This window comes from Rhinoderma darwinii, chromosome 10 (genome assembly GCF_050947455.1).
Source record: "Rhinoderma darwinii isolate aRhiDar2 chromosome 10, aRhiDar2.hap1, whole genome shotgun sequence".
Classification (NCBI taxonomy): Eukaryota; Metazoa; Chordata; class Amphibia; order Anura; family Rhinodermatidae; genus Rhinoderma; species Rhinoderma darwinii.
In genome coordinates this window covers 81278411-81297997 of record NC_134696.1, presented here as the reverse complement: position 1 = coordinate 81297997, position 19587 = coordinate 81278411, and the positions used below count along the sequence as shown (strand labels likewise).

At 41.7% G+C, this 19587-nt stretch overlaps 1 protein-coding gene across 9 annotated transcripts in view; it reads right to left on the bottom strand.

Annotated features, from left to right (window-relative positions):
* ARHGEF12 (Rho guanine nucleotide exchange factor 12) overlaps positions 1–19587 on the bottom strand; it is a 162495-nt gene that overhangs the window by 70318 nt on the left and 72590 nt on the right. For all 9 annotated transcript variants that reach the window (XM_075840099.1, XM_075840101.1, XM_075840104.1 and 6 more), the window contains 5 exons: positions 14608–14706; positions 13361–13403; positions 11391–11496; positions 11149–11286; positions 7466–7498 (listed from right to left, as the gene is read on the bottom strand). In XM_075840099.1, the coding sequence (XP_075696214.1) occupies positions 7466–7498; positions 11149–11286; positions 11391–11496; positions 13361–13403; positions 14608–14706 (419 nt within the window). The remainder of the gene's footprint in view (positions 1–7465; positions 7499–11148; positions 11287–11390; positions 11497–13360; positions 13404–14607; positions 14707–19587) is intronic.

Sequence of the window (19587 nt, the reverse complement as noted above, 5' to 3'; positions counted from 1 at the left end):
TTTCTACACAAACATAGAAGAGGGTTCTTTACTGTAAGAGCAGTGAGACTCAAACTCTGCCAGAGCACGCAGTCATTATTAATTAAGTGAAAGAGTTTAAAAAGAGCCTGAATGCCTTTCTTGAGTGTAATAATATTACCAGTTATGGGTACTAGACTACTGGACAAGAGAGGGAATGGTTTCCCTAAAATGAGGAAAACTGGCTTCTGCCTTCCTCTGAATCACATTGCAGGATAATAGACAGTACTGGATAGACTTCTTTTTTCAGCCTTACATACAATGTTACTAAGAAATAATCCTTATGATTGTTTGGATGAGAACATTATAAAAAACGATTCTTACATTACAGCAAACGTGTAAGCAGGACTAGGCAAAAGGCTCATATACAGTGGATATAAAAAGTCTACACACCCATTAAAATGCCAGGTTTTTGACATGTCAAAAAATTAGTACAAGATGAATAATTTCAAAACTTTTCCCACCTTTAATGTGACCGATAATCTGTACAATGCCATTGAAATACAATCTGAAATTTCTTCGAGGGGAAAAATTAAAATAAAACAAAACTACAATTATGTGGTTGCATAAGTGTGAACACCCACTTATAATTGGGGATGTGATTGTGTTCAGAATTAGCCAATCACATTCAAACTCATGTTAAATAGTAGTCAGTACACAGCTGCCATTATTTAAAGTGATTCTGAGTAACCCCATATAAAGTTAAGCTGCTCTATTAGGATTTTCCTGACATTTTCTTTGTTTAATGTGATAGCAAAATCCATGGTCCATAAAGAGCTTACAGCACATCAAAGGGATTTAAATGTTGAAAGGCATCAGTCAGAAGAAGGGTACCAAAGATTTTCCAGGGCATTAGATATACCATGAAACACAGTCATCAAGAAGTGGATTACATTTAGGACAGATTCATATGAGCGTGTGCGTTTTGCGCGCGCAAAAGGCCCTTGACAGCTCCGTGTGACAGCCCCGTATGATGCGCGTCTGCGTGCTTTTCGCACAGCCGACATCATTATGATGTTGTGCTTTTCTGTTTTCATTCATCCTTTTCACAGCTGTTGCGCGAATCACGCTGGCCGCACGGAAGTGCTTCCGTGTGGCATGTGTGGTTTTAACGCACCCATTGACTTCAATGGGTGCGTGATGCGCGAAAAACTCCCAAAGAACGAACATGTTGTGACTTTTTTTCAGCGGACTCACGCTGAGTAAAAATCACGCACATGTCTGCACGGCCCCATAGACTAATATAGGTCCGTGTGACGCGAGTGAAAATCACGCGCGTTGCACGGACGTAAATCCAGTTCGTCTGAATAAGCCCTTAACACAACAGTGACATTACCAAGAACTGGACGTCCCTCAAAACTTGATGAAAAGACAAGACGAAAATTGGTCCAGGAGTCTACAAAGAGGCCTACAGCAACATTAAAGGAGCTGCAGGACTTTTCTGACAGGTACTGGTTGTGCAGCGCATGTCACAACAATCTACAGTATTCTTCATATGTCTGGGCTGTGGGGTAGGGTGGCAAGACGGAAGCCTTTTCTAACAAAGAAAAACATCCAAGCCAGGCTATGTTTTGCAAAGACCTACATCAATTCTGCCAAAAGCATGTGGGAAAACGTGTTATGGTCTGATTAGTCCAAGGTTGAACTTTTTGGCCATAATTCCAAAAGGTATGTTTGGCGCAAAGCCAACACTACACAGCACCAAAACACCACCATATCCACAGTGAAGCAGGGTGGAGGCAGCATTATGCTTTGGGGCTGTTTCTCTGCAGCTGGAACTGGGGCTTTAGTCAAGGTGGAGGGAATTATGAACAGTTCCAAATATCAGGTAATATTGGCACAAAACCTGCAGGCCACTGCTAAAAAGCTGAAGAGGAATCTCACCTTTCAGAATAACAACGACCCAAAGCGTACCTCCAAATCAAGAAAAGAGATCAAAGTTTTGGAATAGCCCGGCCAGAGACCAGACCTGAATCCCATTGAAAATCTGTGGGGTGACCTGAAGGGGGCTGTACACAGGAGATGCCCTCACAATCTGACAGATTTGGAGCGCTTTTGCACGGTACAGTGGCCAACAATTGCCAGGTGAAGATGTGCCATTTCTACCGAACAAGACTGTTGAATTACCCTTTGACTTTCTAACAGCCTTCAAAGTATTAGTTTAAGGGTGTGCATATTTATGCAACCACATTATTTTTGTTCTTTATTTCTATTTTTCCACCCTAAAAGATTTCAGTTTTTTCAATACAATTGTACAGATTATAGGGGACATTAAAGGTGGAAAAAGTTCTGAATTGATTCATCTTGGACTGACTTTGTAACATGACAAAAAAAAATTGTCATTTTAACAGGGGTGTGTAGACTTTTTATATCCACTGTACGTGTAGAAGGATTTATTTATATATGGCTCCTGTTTTTATTGGATGCATGACAGATTTGATGGATCGGTTAGGATTTGTTTTCATTAGCCCGGCCACCTCGCCACTCAGTCTCAGCCTGGATGCAGTAGCCTTAATAGGCGGGGACAGGGGGCCCCTGCTCTCGAGATAGGTGCGGGTCCTGAACTGGGACCTGCACCTGTCAGACATTTATGGAATAATCTGTGGATATGCCTTAGGCTTCGTTCACATCTGCGCTAAGTTTTTCTGTTCTACTGCCGTAGGGACAGAACAACAAAAAAAAACGGAAGTGAGGGAGCCATTGCATCACAGACACTAGCGGTGCCCGACGGTACCCATTCACTGTAATGGGTGCGGTCGTGTTTCTGTGAGGGTGTGTGTCGTTTTACTAAAAGAAATCATATAACATGCTGCTCTGGAACTTCTGCCATTTTTCAGCGGAACGGTGACGGAGGTTTCTAACGGAGCATCTGACTCAAATGTGAACAGAGCCTTATATGTCGGTGATCGGAATACCCCTTTAATGACAAAAGTAGGTGTTTTTGCCTCTCCACATTTCAGCAGTCATAACTTTTTATATTTGTATTGACGTAGCTGTATGAGGCCTTGATTTATGGGGAGGAATATTTTTTTTTCAATTAATTCATTTGGGTGGTGTATATATACACAGTCTGTATTTGGTATATCATTTTTAAAATAATTTGTGGGGCGGATACAGAAAAGTGTCATTTTGTCTTTTCACGAATTACACTAAACCTGTTAGATCACTTTTTCAGGTTATCACGGTCATAGAGATACCTAATACGTGTGCGCTTCTTTGTTTTTATGTAACATAACAAAAAAAATTATATTACCGAATCTCGTTTATTGAAAAAAAAATTGCGGACATTTTTAATCCCATTAAGGGATTACTATTTTATTTCTTTATTTTAAAACTTCTACTGTATTAGAATACTTCACTATGCTCATACATTATGCTCTGTGTCATTGTCACTTCCCTAGGGTCCTTTTACACCGGCCAATATGGGCCGTAACAAGCGCTGATCAACGAGACACCTGGTTGATCGGCGCTCATTTGCTCCTTTCACAAGGAGCTAGAATCATTAATGTATGGGGACAAGTGATCGGTACTACGATCGCTCGTCCCCATGTACCCCCTTTTAGGTCAGCAACACATTTCCTTGTTTACACAGGGAGAGGAGCGGTCAACAACGATAATGTTTTATGTTGCATAAATGATACAATTTGCCGATGATAGGGAACGAGCATTTATATGAACGCTCGTTTGCCCGATCATTGGCCCATGTAAAACTGCCTTAAGTGTGCCTGATCAGCAGGCTATGTAGCTTTCTAGGTCCCCAGGGCTTACTGTAAGGCTATGTTCACACAAAGCAATTTGTTGCAGATTGACCCAGAAGTGGGTCTAGGAGGAAGGAGAAGTTATTTTTTAAAATTTTCCACTCCTTTTGAAATCACTTCTGGCTATGGCTCAAAAATTTGAATCAAAATCTGCAACAAATGGCGATGTGTGAACATAACCTATAGGGGTTCTCCAGTCCCCAATCGCGTCAAGGGAAAGCCCAGTGACCCAAATCAAGGGGGGGGGGGAGAGAGACCCCTTTGATCATGCTGCAGTCATTATTGAAAGGGTTAAAGCATTTTGCCAGTATCAGTAAGCCAAAACTAGGAATGGAACATACACATATAAAAATTATAATGGAAAGATTTGTACCTCTTTTGTGCTTTGCACAAATTGACATGTTTTTTTTTTAATTGTAGACAATGGTTATATATACTGTGTAAATGATTAATATTAGATAACTTTTTATTTCTTCTTAGGGTATGTTCACACGCTAAACAAAAAATGGCTGTAAAATACGGAGCTGTTTTCAAGGGAAAACAGCCTCTGATTTTCAGCCGTTTTTATGCATCGAACGTTTTATTATGCCTTTTTTACGGCCTTTTTTGGAGCGGTTTTTCTATCGAGACAATGAAAAACTTCTCCAAAAACTGCTCAGAAGTGACATGCACTTCTTTATCGGGTTTTTTTTTACGCGCCGTTTTTACCAACAGCCACGTAAAAAAAAAAAAAAACACCCTGGGGGAATGAAAAGCCGGTTTTCCCATTGAAATGCGCAGATGTTTGGAAGCGTTCAGCCTCAGTATTTTTAGCCATTTTTCGGGGCATTTACAGACCAAAAAAACGGCTGAAAATAGGCTGATCTCTGTATTTATAACAAAGACTCAAATGCATCTTCCTCCAGAAAAGGGAAATGTCACAAACTCCGCAACAAGCATTATTTCCCTTCATCTAAGACAGGTAGTTTGAGAATAAGAGAGCCTGAAAACATACAGATACTCTGACCTCTCCAGGAAAGAAAAACATTGAAGAGAAAAGTCCTGGAAGAACCTTCTCAAAAAATTATTTCTTACAAATATTGATCAGAAATGACAAATATATTAATAATAATAGTGTATACTAGAACACTGGTATTTAACCAAAGAGCGCATGTATGCTTTCAGCCGACCAGGGCAGCTTTGGTTCCAATTTGGGTGTGTTCACACGTGGCGCTTTTAATGTTTTTTTTCGTAAAACTTAAAAAGGAAAATATTTTTCTGCTATTTTTACATAAAAAAATAAAAAAAAGCTGCGAAAAAGCATACCCTTTAACTTCAAATGGTGTTTAAAACTTCTATTTACAATTAAGGGTATTCTTCTCGTAAACAGCATAAGGGCCTGTTCACATCACCGTTCCGGGGTTCCGTCTGAGGTTTCCGTCGGGAGAACCCCACAATGGAAAGTGAAAGCACAGCTTCCGTTTCAGTCACCATGGATCTCAATGGTGACAGAAACGTTGCTAATGGTTTCCGTTAGTCACCATTCCGGCAGGTTTCCGGTTTTCCGACGGAATCCATAGCGTAGTCGACTCTGCTGGAGATTTACTGGGATTGTCCTAACTTCACAACCAGGAATGCATGACACTGAAGTGCCCTCTTGCCAAGCCCAATTTAATGATAAAGGTACCTAGCCTGCCAAAGACAGTCTATCAATACCTCATCCCACATTTTATAAGAAACAACCTTTTGCTTGGAGTCTCTGGCCTGGCATCTCATGTGGCGTGCATATAAGTCACCTCCACGTGTCCCATGTCACCTCCAAATGTGTTTGAGGACTACCAGTCAGCTAGACAAGGTATAGAAGTGATGAAGTATAGATTACACGTGCTGTAGTGGGCCTTGCTTGCTCTATACCAGGCCAGGACTGCAGATTCATAATTGAATTATATAGCACCCTGCAAAATCACACAAACGCACTCCTAACCAGTCAAAACTATACTCTGGAATTCTGTTCTCACCACTCGTGAGGACATGTGGGATACAACTAATACAGATCTATAGCGAAGCATATGGACTTATATATATATATATATATATATCTTTTTTTTTTTTTTATTTATATGGAAAATCTATATATTTTTATTACTTGTTTGTAATTGTTGCGCCAAGGGCAATGTAATAATATAAATTATTATTATTGCTATACAATACTTCAGTTTTGCTGTATGTTATCATGGGCAAACATGAAAGGTTTTCCACCACTGTATCTCTAAGGCCCAATTCACACAGTGTTTTTTGTCACCGATTTTGATGCGGAAACCGAGTCGGAACCAGAATCAAAAAACACTGACCAATGTTCATCCATTGATTTCAATGTGATATAGAGGTGTTTTTGCCAGACGGTTTTCGTCCGCTTGCGGACAGAAACAGCGTCATGCCTTATCTTGAAGTGGCTTCCACTTCTAAACCTCTATTGAAATCAATGGGAGTCGGGGGGAGAAAAAAAACAGGCCATTCGTTTGGATCGTTTTTTGACCAACCACCGCCTGCATGTTTTACACTTGCTAAATTAAAAAAACTTCAGAATGCCATTCATCTATATGCCCTGTCCCCCATCAAGAGTTCCCACTAATCCGTAGCCTTCTTATGTATAGCACATACTCTCCATTCCCTCTCCACGCCTGTACAGTTCTCAATGCCGGGCCGGCTGGCCGCCATACCATGCATCTATAGTAAGGGTCGCTGGCACCTGCAGCTCCTCTCCCTGCACCATCCTTTACCTATCATATTATATGTACAATGCTGCCCAAGAATCGCCCTCTTCAGTAAGCTGCGGGGCAGGGGGGGTACATTTCAAATCAGTCACTAAAACCAAGGAAACCGGTTTCAACTTGCCATTTACACTGGTAGAGCGAAGCTGTTAGGGTCACACGAGTGATAACATTTTACTATAGTTTGTACGAGAAGAAAAAAAAACTGTGGCAAAAAACGTGTGAAGACAGATTCCCACCCTGGAAGTTTATTATGAAAGTTGCCAATTTCATTTTATAATGAATAAGGGCGGATTTACACGAGCATGTGCCTTTGCGCCCGCAAAAAAACGCTGCATTTTGCGCACGCAAAAGGCACTTAACAGCTCCGTGTGTCATCACCATATGATGCGCGGCTGCGTGATTTTCGTGCAGCCTCCATTATTATGACACTCTGTTTGTATGTTTGTAAAGAGAAAGGCATGTGGTGCTTTTCTGTTTTCAATCATAGTTTTGACTGCTGTTGCGCGAATCACGCGCGTCCCACGGAAGTGCATCTGTGTGGTGCGCGTGATTTTCACGCACCCATTGACTTCAATGGGTGCGTGATGCGCGAAAAACGCCCAAACTCACGGTTTTACGCAGCGGACTCACGCTGCGTAAAAATCACGGACTGTCTGCACGGCCCTATAGACTAATATAGGTCCGTGCGAGGCGCGTGAAAATCACGCGCGTTGCACGGACGTATTTAACAAGAGTTCGTCTGAATAAGCCCTTAGTGTTATTTGCATAAAACAGGGAAAATCTATTTAGCTCTCGTACAGGTTCTGAGGGTAGAACATCCCTACTCCCAGATATGTAATGTTGACGTTTTTCAGAATGACAGAAATGCCCAAAAAGTCTATTTTTGGAAGCCATTTCCATAAACCAAACACAAAAAAAGAAATGTCACGAACTTACCATTTTTCATCTTCAGGGGGCTGTGATGAAAATCTAAAGGAAAAACAAGAAAAAGCGTAGTACAATCAACTCACATAAAAGATGTACCTATAGACAATCAATAATTCAGTGAGAAAGAGGCTGCTGCGTTCTCTGAATGGAATGTTAACGCGAGTCATGAATGACGGAAGATGACGACTAAACGGTGAATAGTTGTATTGCTTGGTTTCTAAAGCCCTGCTACGGCCCGATTTTGCCTTTTGTATTACGTGTCTATAGAGAATAATGCAACTAAAAAGTATATAAATTCACATTATAGGAGTACAAAAGCTGACAACTTCTAGAAGTTACGTTGGAGAAGGTCACTGCGCTGCCTCGCACCAGGGCAGCCCCCTTTAACTTAAAGGGTTTTTCCCATGAAGGACATTTATGACATCCACAGGATAGGTCACAAATATCCCATCGATGCGGGTCCCAACTCTGGGACCCGCACCTATCTCTAGGCCACTTACTGATTATATGGTCTGGAGTTACGGTAACAGCGTAACTCGCGGAGTTACGGTAACAGCGTAACTCGCGGAGTTACGGTAACAGCGTAACTCGCTGAGCTACGCTGTTTTCCGTAACGCACATAGAGTATAACAGTAGTTACGGAAACAGCATAGCTCGCATGTTATGTTGCTTCCGTAACTGCGATTCGCTACCATGGTAGTAACGGAAACAGCGTAGCTCAGCGAGTTACGCTGTTTCCGTAACTCCCGACCACGTAATCAGTAAGTGACCGGGAGTCCGCGTGAGCTCAAAAAGTGAGAATGGGGATAAGAGGGCCCCGTTCTAGAGATAAATGCGGGTTCCAGAGGTGGGACCCGCATCTATCGGATAAAGCTTCTGAATATGTCCTAAATGTTTCTGATGGGAAGACCCTTTTAAAGGCTATGTACACCTTTTTGTATTAAATCAATGTGTTTTAAGTTCATAACTTAGATGTGCTCGATATTAGATGGATCTTGTGTGTCAGAGACATGCGGGACCTGCTCTCAGCCAAGCCGTTAGTTCAGGTGAACTGATGGAATTGGCTGAGAGAGAACCCATACAGCTTCTATGTATACAGGATACATAGAAACTGGATCATAAAAAGTGAAAAAAAATAAATAAAAATGTAACAAAAGTTAATTTGAAAGATGCTTAAAAACACTGATTTATAAAAACAATTCCTTCAAAAAGGTGTACATTGCCTATAAGACACATAACACACAGATGTCATGATTTCTTGTTAAAAAAATGGAAAACACATCTGCGAAAAATCTTTTGTGAACGGGAAACTTTATACACATTAACTTATGACGTCAGCTTGGCCACGCCCAGCAAATTAACTCACGTCGTTAGTGACTATTTTGTGAGGAGGCATTAATCCGGGAACACACCATTGTACGATTGTCAAGCACAAGAAGCTCGTACATGCATTCAGTAAGTGGATGAAGATGCACTCCTGGTGGGTATTTCATCGAACACAGATTTCATGACGTGACTTTTTGGCGCATGCATTTTATGCATTATTGGCCGTACGAAAAAAAGATTTCTTAACAGTCTCAACGACCGTTTATGACAAACTAACAAGAAAAGTCAACATGTCAGCTCGAGTTCCAGATAGATTTTGGGTGTTCGAGAATACAGAACAGCTGTATCTCCAAAAAGAAAACAATTTTTTTAAATAAAAACGACCATATTTTTTGGACTATAAAATGCAGTTTCTCTCTTAGAATCTGTGCTGTAATCTTCTGTCTCCTGAAGGCAAACAGATGCCAGGAGCAGGAGACTGAGCTCTGAGCTTCAAAGGTCCTTGCAGTGCAGTCTAACAGAAGCTGCAACTCCTGTGCTGTGTGTAAAAGATCTCTGTGTTATCTGCTCAATGAACAGTCACATCTTAAACACTGAGTTCTGTCAAATCTGACTGTTCAGTGAGCAAATAAACATTAGTACACACCGTGCAGTAAATCTGTTCAGGTACTGATCTGCAAGGACCTTCTAGCCACGCCCCCTCCTATGTACAGAGCCACAAGAAGAGCAGATTCAACACCATTAACCCCTGCCTCTCCACACCTCTGATGTCTAGTGAGTTCAGGGGAGGGTGAGAGCACCATAACTGGCAACATCTTCTATTTCTGTGTCTGACATTGTTATGGGGCACTGTGGCTGGCATTGTTATGGGGCACTGTGGCTGGCATTGTTATGGGGCACTGTGGTACCCTATTGCCTCAATATTACCCAGGAAATGTACAGTTAAAGGCAAAACCTTTTTTTTCTGATCTTTTATGCTACAATTTATGGGTGCGTCTTATGGTCCAGTGCATCCTATAGTCCGTAAAATAAGAGTAATTAAGAAGTTACACTAATCACACTGACTTCTAAAAAAAAAAAATGCCCTCAAAAGGTGTACATATGTAGCCTTTAAGATAGTGGCTAAAACCTATACTTGAAAGGAGATTTCTTTGGAAGAGTACCATATTTGTTAATTCTGTTAATTGGGGAAGGTTAACCGCAATGAGCGCTGTGTATATGAATAGAGGCAGCAGCCCACACCGCTGCCTCTATTGATCCCGGTGATCATGTGACTGGTCACATGATCACCGGGTGCCATTGGTGGCAGGCTGCTGCTGGGTTTAACTAGCCCTGTTAGTGACAATAGTCACTATAAGGGTATGTTCACACGGCAGCCTCCGTTACGGCTGAAATTACAGAGCTGTTTTCAGGAGAAAACAGCTCCGGAATTTCAGACGTAATGGCATGTGCAGGCGTTTTTCTCAGCGTCCATTACGGACGTAATTGGAGCTGTTTTTCCATGGAGTCAAGGGAAAACGGCTCCAACTACTTCTCAAGAAGTGACAGGCACTTCTTTGACGCGGGCGTCTTTTTTACGCGCCATCTTTTGACAGCGGCGCGTAAAAGAAATGACCGTCGGCACAGAACATCGTAAAGCCCATTCAAATGAATGGGCAGATGTTTGCCGACGCTTTGGAGCCGTATTTTTGGACGTAATTCGGGGCTAAAACGCCCGAATTACGTCCATAAATAGGGTGTGTGAACCCAGCCTAAGGGGGCTGATTTCCCCTGTAACTGGGGCTGCTACAGTGGAAAGATAAAATTATAAAAGATGAAAAAGTCCCCCAAAGGTCTTTTCTGACCTTTGAGGGACAAACCATAATAAAAGTAAAATAAAGTAAAAATAAAGTGCAAAAAAACAAATAATAATTACACAAAATACCTATTCACATCAGTGTTGCCCTTCCGCTGAGGAGTTCCGTGGGAGGTTTCCGTCGGGTTAACCCCTCAACGGAAAGGCAAACTGAAACCTTCGCTTCCGTTTCCCTCACCATCGATGGTGACGTAAATGCGGCTAAAGGTTTACGTTTGTCACCGTTGTGACCGGGTTCCGTTGTTTTAACAGAATCAATAGCGCAGTTGAGAAGTGGAAAACTTTAGCAATGTTTCCGTCGCTGTTGAGATCAATGGTGAGGGAAACGGAATGCGAAGGTTTGTTTGCCTTTCCGTTGAGGCGTTAACGCGACAGAAACCCCCAACAGAAGGGCAACGCCGATGTGTACACAGCCTAACGCGAGCTAAAAATGGCTAAACGGTGTCTGGTCCTGACGGCTCAAAAGAGCCCGGTCCTGAACTGGTTTAAAAACAAAAACAGCTTCACTTACAAAACATCCTCAATTTTTTGTAAGATTGGTTCTGCACAGGTTCTCTCTTTTTCAAGTGTGCTGCGCTCTCGTGTCCGCTCTGCATCCAGTTTGGCTAACTCACTTTCTGCCAAAGTCAAACCCATGTTGCGCTTTTGCCTGGAGATGGACAGCCATAGATTATGTCAGGATGAGTTTATTAAGAAATTCAAATATATATATATTTTTTCTGTAGTCAAAAAATAGTAAAAGATAAAGTTTACCTAAAGTCCTCTAACAGTTTCTGTACTTCTGGACACATCTTGTCCTGCATGGTGTGGACATACTGTCGTAGTAAATCTTCCGGTATTAATTCTGGCCGTCTTTTTTCTATAGATAATTAATCAAAACAATAGGTTATATATAACGACATGGCCGATAATTACTTACTATTGAGGCAATGATACCCAGAACTAGACTAATGATTTCATATAACCCCCTTTATAAAAAGTCAGGGTTCAAATATTTATTCCAATAAATCAAGTCAAAACCCAAGAGTAAAGACAACAGACTGCAGAATTAAAGCGCCAGTCAACAGGTCTTTATACGCTATGTAATCTGGTCTGTATACTGGGCATTATACCCCAGAGAATTTAATATTTTTTGTGCAGGATATTAACATGGAAGTGGATTCCCAGGATCAATCATTTTGTCATAGAGGCTGCAAATGTTACCAAGATTGGCATAAGCTGGGCCTTTTCAGAAGAAGGCAAAAAGCGGTCGGAGAAATGAGTGGTAAATCTATACAGCACTTCAATTTCAGATTTGGGTGGCGTCACCCTATATATTTCTATGAAAATTTCATAAACCAGTGTAACTGCATATCACACATTTCACAGATTTAGTGAAAACAAGGCCACACATTTTTTAACATATATTCTATATTGAGAAATTGAAGAAAAAAAAAAACCAAACAAAATTTCTTCAGCCCCATTCACGTTTCTTCCCTTCTGTCGGAGGTATACGTCGGAAAGACTCAGACCTGTACCTCCGACAGAAGGTGGAGACGTATCCCACTGTATAGGCATAAAGTGATATAAGTCGCCAGAACCACCACGGGAGAGCGCTACGCCCAGGAAGTGCCCGACATTGTTCTCCATATATGGACAGTTATTTGAGAAGCTTTAAAATACAGAGTCCCCAGCCAGAAAAGCAGAACAGCTCTGGCCGGGGACTCCGGGACTGGAGAAGACCCTGATGTCATTGTCTATATAGGTCCAGTCCCGGAGCCCCCAGCCAGGGCACATCAGACACTCTAGCTGAGTAACCAGTAGTTAGAAGCTCCTGACATTACTGCCCATATATGGACATCCAGTCCTGGAGCCCCCAGCCAGAGCACTTCTGATGTTTTGACCAGGGACTCCATAGTTTAAAGCTCCTGACATCACTATCCATATATGGACAGTTACATCAGCAGCTTCACCAGGGCTGGAAACTCCAGGCTGAAAGCTACCTAATGCTCTTCCCGGGGGCTCCAGCCTTTGGGAAGTTCCCAAACATATATGTTTAACATACATTGGTATCAGTCACACACAGACTTACGTGTTATAAACAAAACAAAAAAACGCGCAGTATACGATAGAATAGCGTGATTTACTACACTTTTCCAAACTTCAAAGAAAAGGTATACCTACGTATACCAGCCCGAAAGAGGCCATAAGGACAGTCTTTTGGCTTCTGTCCAGCTAATGGTGCCCTATGTCATAAGCTTTCCTGATGTACACACCAAACGAAGGGCATAAATGCTATGTGAATACAGCATTTATCAAAACTGCTTCCGTAAAACCCGGTAGCAATCCAACATATTACACGGACAGCAAGCAAAAATCTGGAAATTATGAGGAATTGAACACAAAAGTATATTAAAATGTAACAAAAAAAAAATCCCACCATTACACAATGATTAAAATGTATTTACATAAAACTTCAAATTGCTTTAACAAAAGGAAACTGCTTTGCATCTGAATGTATTTTTAGAAAAATAGGATTACTGCAGAAAACCTACAGGGGGGAATTTATAAAAAAAAAGTACAAGGAAAAGTGAAGAAGCAGACAATAGAAACCAATTACATTCCAGCTCATTTCTAAAAGGTCTGTGAAAAACGATAAAACATAAAATCTTGACACCTGTTAACTTCGGTTCAGAGGCAATTCTGCCTTGAGCTGAAGACCTGAGTAATAGAAGATAGCTTACCTAGTTCATTTGCAAGGTCCTCTGGAACAGAAACTCGAAGATGCTGCAAGAAGAACATTAAGAATCTCACGTAATAAATATATATATATATAGCAAGATCATTAAAACGGTTTATTAAAAAAAAACAAAAAAAAACACAAGAGTAACACTAAGGCTGGGTTCACACGACCTATTTTCAGACGTAAACTAGGCGTATTATGCCTTGTTTTACGTCTGAAAATAGGGCTACAATACGTCGGCAAACATCTGCCCATTCATTAGAATGGGTTTGCCGACGTACTGTGCAGACAACCTGTCATTTACGCGTCGTCGTTTGACAGCTGTCAAACGACGACGCGTAAAAATACAGCCTAGTCAAAAGAAGTGCAGGACACTTCTTTGGACGTTTTTGGAGCCGTTTTCTCATAGACTCCAATGAAAACAGCTCCAAAAACGGACGTAAAAAACGCAGCGAAAAACGTGAGTTGCTCAAAAAACGTCTGAAAATCAGGGGCTGTTTTCGCTTGAAAACAGCTCCGTATTTTCAGACGTTTTTGGTCACTACGTGTGCACATACCCTAATCTGTGACACAAAAGGCCAATTCATCTGTACGACCTGATGTCAGAGATGTTGGTTGGCTTGTTCACAGCACGTCTATTGCAATTTATGCAATGTACGAATGCCAGCAAATACTAGCTGGTGCAGACATACAATATCACCAATTGAAGAAATCTAGAGCAAAAGATCTACCTAAAAACCAATATAAATGAACAGCCTCATGGCTAGGTGCATTTAACTCCAAAATTTCTCTGCTAGAATAGACAAATATTTTAAAAAAAACCTCAGTAAGGGTATGTTCACACGTCTTAACAAATTACGTCTGAAATTACGGAGCTGTTTTCAGGCGAAAACAACTCCTGAATTTCAGACGTTTTTGCAAGCACTCGCTTTTTTCGCGGTGTCCATTACGGACGTAATTGGAGCTGTTTTTCAATGGAGTCAATGAAAAACGGCTCCAAACACGTCCAAAAGGAGTGACAAGCACTTCTTTGACGCGAGCGTCTTTTTACGCGCCGTCTTTTGACAGCGACGCGTAAAATTACACCTCGTCTGAACAGAACATCGTAAAACCCATTGCAAGCAATAGGCAGATGTTTGTAGGCGAAATGGAGCAGTTTTTTCAAGCGTAATTCGCCCGAATTATGTCTGAAAACAGGCCGTGTGAACATACCCTAATAGTTCAAATAAGTTGCATTTTTGCGCTCACCGCTGATCGCTCTAGAAAGAACTGATAGAATTCAAGAAATATTCTCCGCGTCTCCTTTGGATTGGTTTGCTGATAAAGGTCTCCGTATAGGTAGCAGAGCTGTTGGAATATAAGAAAGGCCTTCAGAGGTAACAATGGTTAAAGAACGAACGGTGAGCAGAATAAATGTACTGAAAAATAAGTAAATAATTCTTCTTAGTGTCCCAGGATACCAGCCATACCCCCCTCATCCTTCTCACAATCCGGTGTCTGGCTGTGAGACAACTGGTTGAAGGAGGAGTCTTTCCCAACTGCTCTGTCTGCAATAGGAGACCAATATTGTAAAGCTCCACCCCTTTGTCAAGCCACACCCCTTTAACAGTCTTCCAGCCAAATGGAAGAGATCAGAATGAAATAAACGTGTGTTCTCTGCAAGGTTTTTAGAGGACTGTTTGCTTTGGGAATATGCAGGAAATCCTACAAACTGTGCGGGAAAGTGTATCTCCTGTTTGCTTTTATCATTTATTTCTAGGTTTAATCTTACTTTAAGAAGTTTACTTTTCAATAAAAAAAGGTGCAAAGAACACTTAATCAAACAAAAGACTAAAACAAAGATATCAATAGAATGTTTGGCTTGTTGCAGAGTATGAATAAAATAAATCTGTCAGCTGCTGAATAGGCGGTGTATCAGATCCAAGCAATACATTGATAGTCATTCACACCTTAAAGGGAAAGGGTCATCAGAAAATGTAAATTGTTTAAATCAAGGTTTTATATTAACCCTTCCATGACAGAGGTTTGTTGATGCCCCTCTGTCCTGGTTAAATTTTCCCATTTCTGATATGCACTTTTAGAAACGATAATATCTTTGCCACCACTTTGAATAGAACAACCGTTTTTCTTGACATTACTTTTTGTAATTTTTTTTATATATCGCTGTGAGGGGATCGTGAAGGCTATATTCACACAACGTGAAAAAAAAAAAGCAGTTTAAAAAAGAAAAACGGTTCGTTTTTCATGCCTGTTTTGCATCAGTGTGTCACAAAATTTGAACATATTTCCCGGCCGCCTGACCGATTTTAACCACCATTTGCCATCCGTTTTTCATGGAAGTAAAAAAATAAAAATAAAAAATAATTATGAATTTTATTTGTTAGGGTTTTTTTTGTCCAACCCCCTGAAAACACCACAGTACACATTGTATATAGTGCCACAGTTCCCAACGTAGATAGTGCCTACATAGCACTGCCCTCCCACCGTAGACAGCACCACATCCACTCTGTAGATAGCACCACCTAAATTCCCTCTAAGAGCGGAATCTCCAGTCAGAGCGCTCTGTCCATATACAGTGACGTCAGGGGCTCCCTCAAGGAGCGGAGTCCCCAGGCAGAGTGTTGACGACTCCGCTACTAGAGGGAGCCCCTGTGTCACTGTCTAGGAGCGGAATCCCCAACCAGAGCGCTCTGACCTGGACTCCGCTCCTAGGGGGAGCTTAGGTGGCGCTATCTATAGGGGGGTTGTGTGTGGCGCTATCTAAAAGGGGGTGTATTCCAAGCACCTCAAAGCCCCAGCAGACATAAAAGCAGCACTGAAGCAGCACTGCACACATTAAAGTTAAACCAACGTTTATACACGTGACAACTTCATGGGGCATCAGCAGTTGGTACGTATATAGCCGTATGGCTGTCGTGAAGGGTTTAAACATTCTTTAATTATTTTTATCTATGTCATTATCTATATAAAAAAATAATCCTGAAATCTTGCAGTTTTCCCTCTGGCCACTGAGCATCACAATAGACTGATCCTTCCTGTTCTATAGAGATCACTTCTCAGCAGTCTTGTCATTATCATCACTGGCAGGATTACACTGAAAGTTAACACCTTTATATAGATAACACCGGATCCATTACAGACAATAGGCGATTGTCACGGCTCCCCTCCTATCCCTCCCTACACAATAAACTCAACACGGGTCACACAGAGAATGGCTAGAAAACTATCCCAAAGAAGTCAAATGTTCCCCCTCCTGTTCACAGGTTCCTATGGTCCATGTGGCTGCTGTAAAGCATATCTCTCTAAATGCTGTTAACAGTAGCTCAGGCAAGAAGGCCACCTCCATAATCCTGTACAGAAAATAGAACAACCTCATTTACAATCCAAAAATAAAAACAGATTAGAAAAAAGATTAAATGTTTCACTATCTGGTTTTAATGAAGAAAAAAATATATATATACACCGTAGGTAAAACATTCGCTTTTAATTCTAAGCTAAAACACAGACTAAATTCTAAATAGCAGGCAACAACAACAATTTTCAATGCAGTTTTTTTTTTTTTTTAGCTAAAGCCAGGAGTGGATCCAAAATAAAGGAAAAGTATAAAGGAAAGACTGATATGTCTCTGACATTATTGTGTCTGTCAGCCACACAGGCGACTGAATTGGATGGGCTGATTATAGCTGAAGAAATAGAGAGCGCCATTCAGTTGTTGCCTTCTGGTAAAACCCCTGGTCTAGATGGGTTGGGGGGGGGAGGGGTGAGTGGTATAGGGCTAATAGTGATACCCTGATACCTAGACTTCAGGACATATATCCCAGTGCTTATGAGTTGGGCATCCTGCCAGCCCCTATGCGTGAGGCACTTATTGTGGTGTTGTTGAAGCCAGAGAAGGACGCTACTCCCCTGGACTCCTATCGTCCGATGTGACTCATTAACTCAGATGTTAAGATGCTGGCCAAAATTTTAGCTAATAGATTAAAGAAGGTTGTTTTGTCCTTCGTTCACCGAGATCAAACTGGCTTTATGCCCGGGAAGGGAACGGACATCAATATACACAGACTGTTTTTAAATAGACGCGGTGAAGCGGGCCGTTTCTCCTGGCTTTACTCTCTCTGGATCCTTACATGGCCTTTGATTCGGTCAAATGGCGTTATCTTTAAATGCTCCTCTCCAGTTTGAATTTTGGGCCACGTTTTTGGCGCTGGTTCGCCTCTTATATGAAGGACCGAGTGCCAGAGTGAGAATGAATATGGATATCTCTGAATCCTTTTTCTGTAAATTGGTCTTAAAATTGGTTTTATTCCCTTTTCCGGGATATTGCTCCAAAACAGTCTTCCTGTACCTTTGCAAGTCGTCTCCCAATTCACTTACCTTGGGATTAAGATTGCTCTTGATCAAATCAAGATATGGGGAGCTTAACCTTGACCCTTTGGTTGTTGCTACCGAAAAGCAGCTAAACACCGGGAACAATCTCCCCTTATCACTGTACGGCAGGATTCACTAATTTAAAATGGTGCACCTCCCTAAATTTCTATATTTATTTCATGCCTGTCCTATTGTATAGACAATTTTTTTTAGACGACTTGACTGTTTTACGATCCTTTTACTGGCAGGGTAGCTTTCCCAGGTTTGGTCTTGGTATACTGCAGGCCCCTAAACACATGGGGGGGAATGGCGGCGCCACACCTTTATCTGTATTACCTGGCATCTCAACTAGCGCTTGCACGTTGATGGGATAGATATAGAGTTGAGTAATGCAGCCACTGCACTTGCAGGAGCACTTAAGACATCTTATGAAAGGCTTACGAATTTGCTTTATAGATTCAAATCCCAGTGTAGTGACCCACTCCAGCTTCAGACGGTGGCTGTAGAATGAAAGGCAGCTCATGACATGACGAAGGTCACAAAGGTCCCCTGATACTCACCTAGAACTCCGATATGGAATAATCCCTGGTTGCCCCATCTTGAATCTCTGCCGGGGGTGGGGATGTGGGCGGGGTCCGGGTGAAGTCCCTGGGTCAATTGTACACTTAAGACTCTGGCACTATATCCTTTTCCAAACTTAGTGACAGATTTGAGATTTCGAAGAAAGTCTTTTTCCACCATCTCCAGTTACGTCATTATTGGTTTGCCCAATTTGTTTCTATGTTGCCTCAGTTGGGGTTCTCTAGACTGGAGGATCTCCTGGGGGCCCCCGCCCTTTCAAAGGTCCATGCTCAAATATACGCATTATTGCTGACCTTTGGCCAACAACCTTTTGACAAAGCCTTTACTCGGTGGAAGGGGGAAATCCCGGATTTAGAAGAGGAGGAATGGAGGGAGGTTGAACTGTCATTTTTTGCTTCGGTTACTAGTGCAAGAGATTTTCGAATACAGTCTCGGTTTCCACATCGGATTTACTATACACCAGTCAGACTTCAGAGGATTGGGATGCTGTCTTCGGATAACGGTTTTAGATGCCAGTCTGATGTCGGTACATATATGCACTGTGTGTGGTTGTGTCCCAGGATTGACCCCTTTTGGTCGGAGGTAGTGGAATTTCTTCACACCCACTTTGAATTCCCGAGACCCCTTACCCTTACAAATATTTCTTCGTTTTGTTCTCTGCCCTAGAAAGATTGTGGTTATGGCTTGGAAGCCACGGAGGGTCCAAGTTTGACACACTGGAAGCAAATGGTAAATAAATATGTACGGATGTAGCCATCTTTAACTTGACTGATAACTTGCTGCAGCGTGATATCAAACAAAAGCCATTGAAAAAGTCAAGTTAAGAGATCTAGCCACGGTTTATTTAAAGTGTAGCTAAACGTTCGACAAACTTCTGACATGTCAGAAGATTGGATTGGTTGGGGTGAGCACGAAGACCCCCACCAATCGCTAGAACGAAGGAGCTGAGCGTTCAGCTGCTTCGTTTCTGTTCGGCTTTTTCCAGAAAGCCGATATATCGGAGTACGGGCTCATAGACTTTCTATTAAGTCCGTACACTGATACATTTATTTCCGGAAAAAGCCGAACAGACACGAAGCGGCTGAGCGCTCACACAAGCACTTCAGCTGCTACGTTCTAGCGATTGGTGGGGGGGGTCTCAGTGCTCGGACTCCCACCAATCAAAACTTCTGACATGTCACTATGACATGTCAGAAGTTTGTCAAACGATTAGCTACACTTTAATGCATTAAGAGTCAAGATAAAGAAGGCTACATATGTACCTATGTATCGAAAATT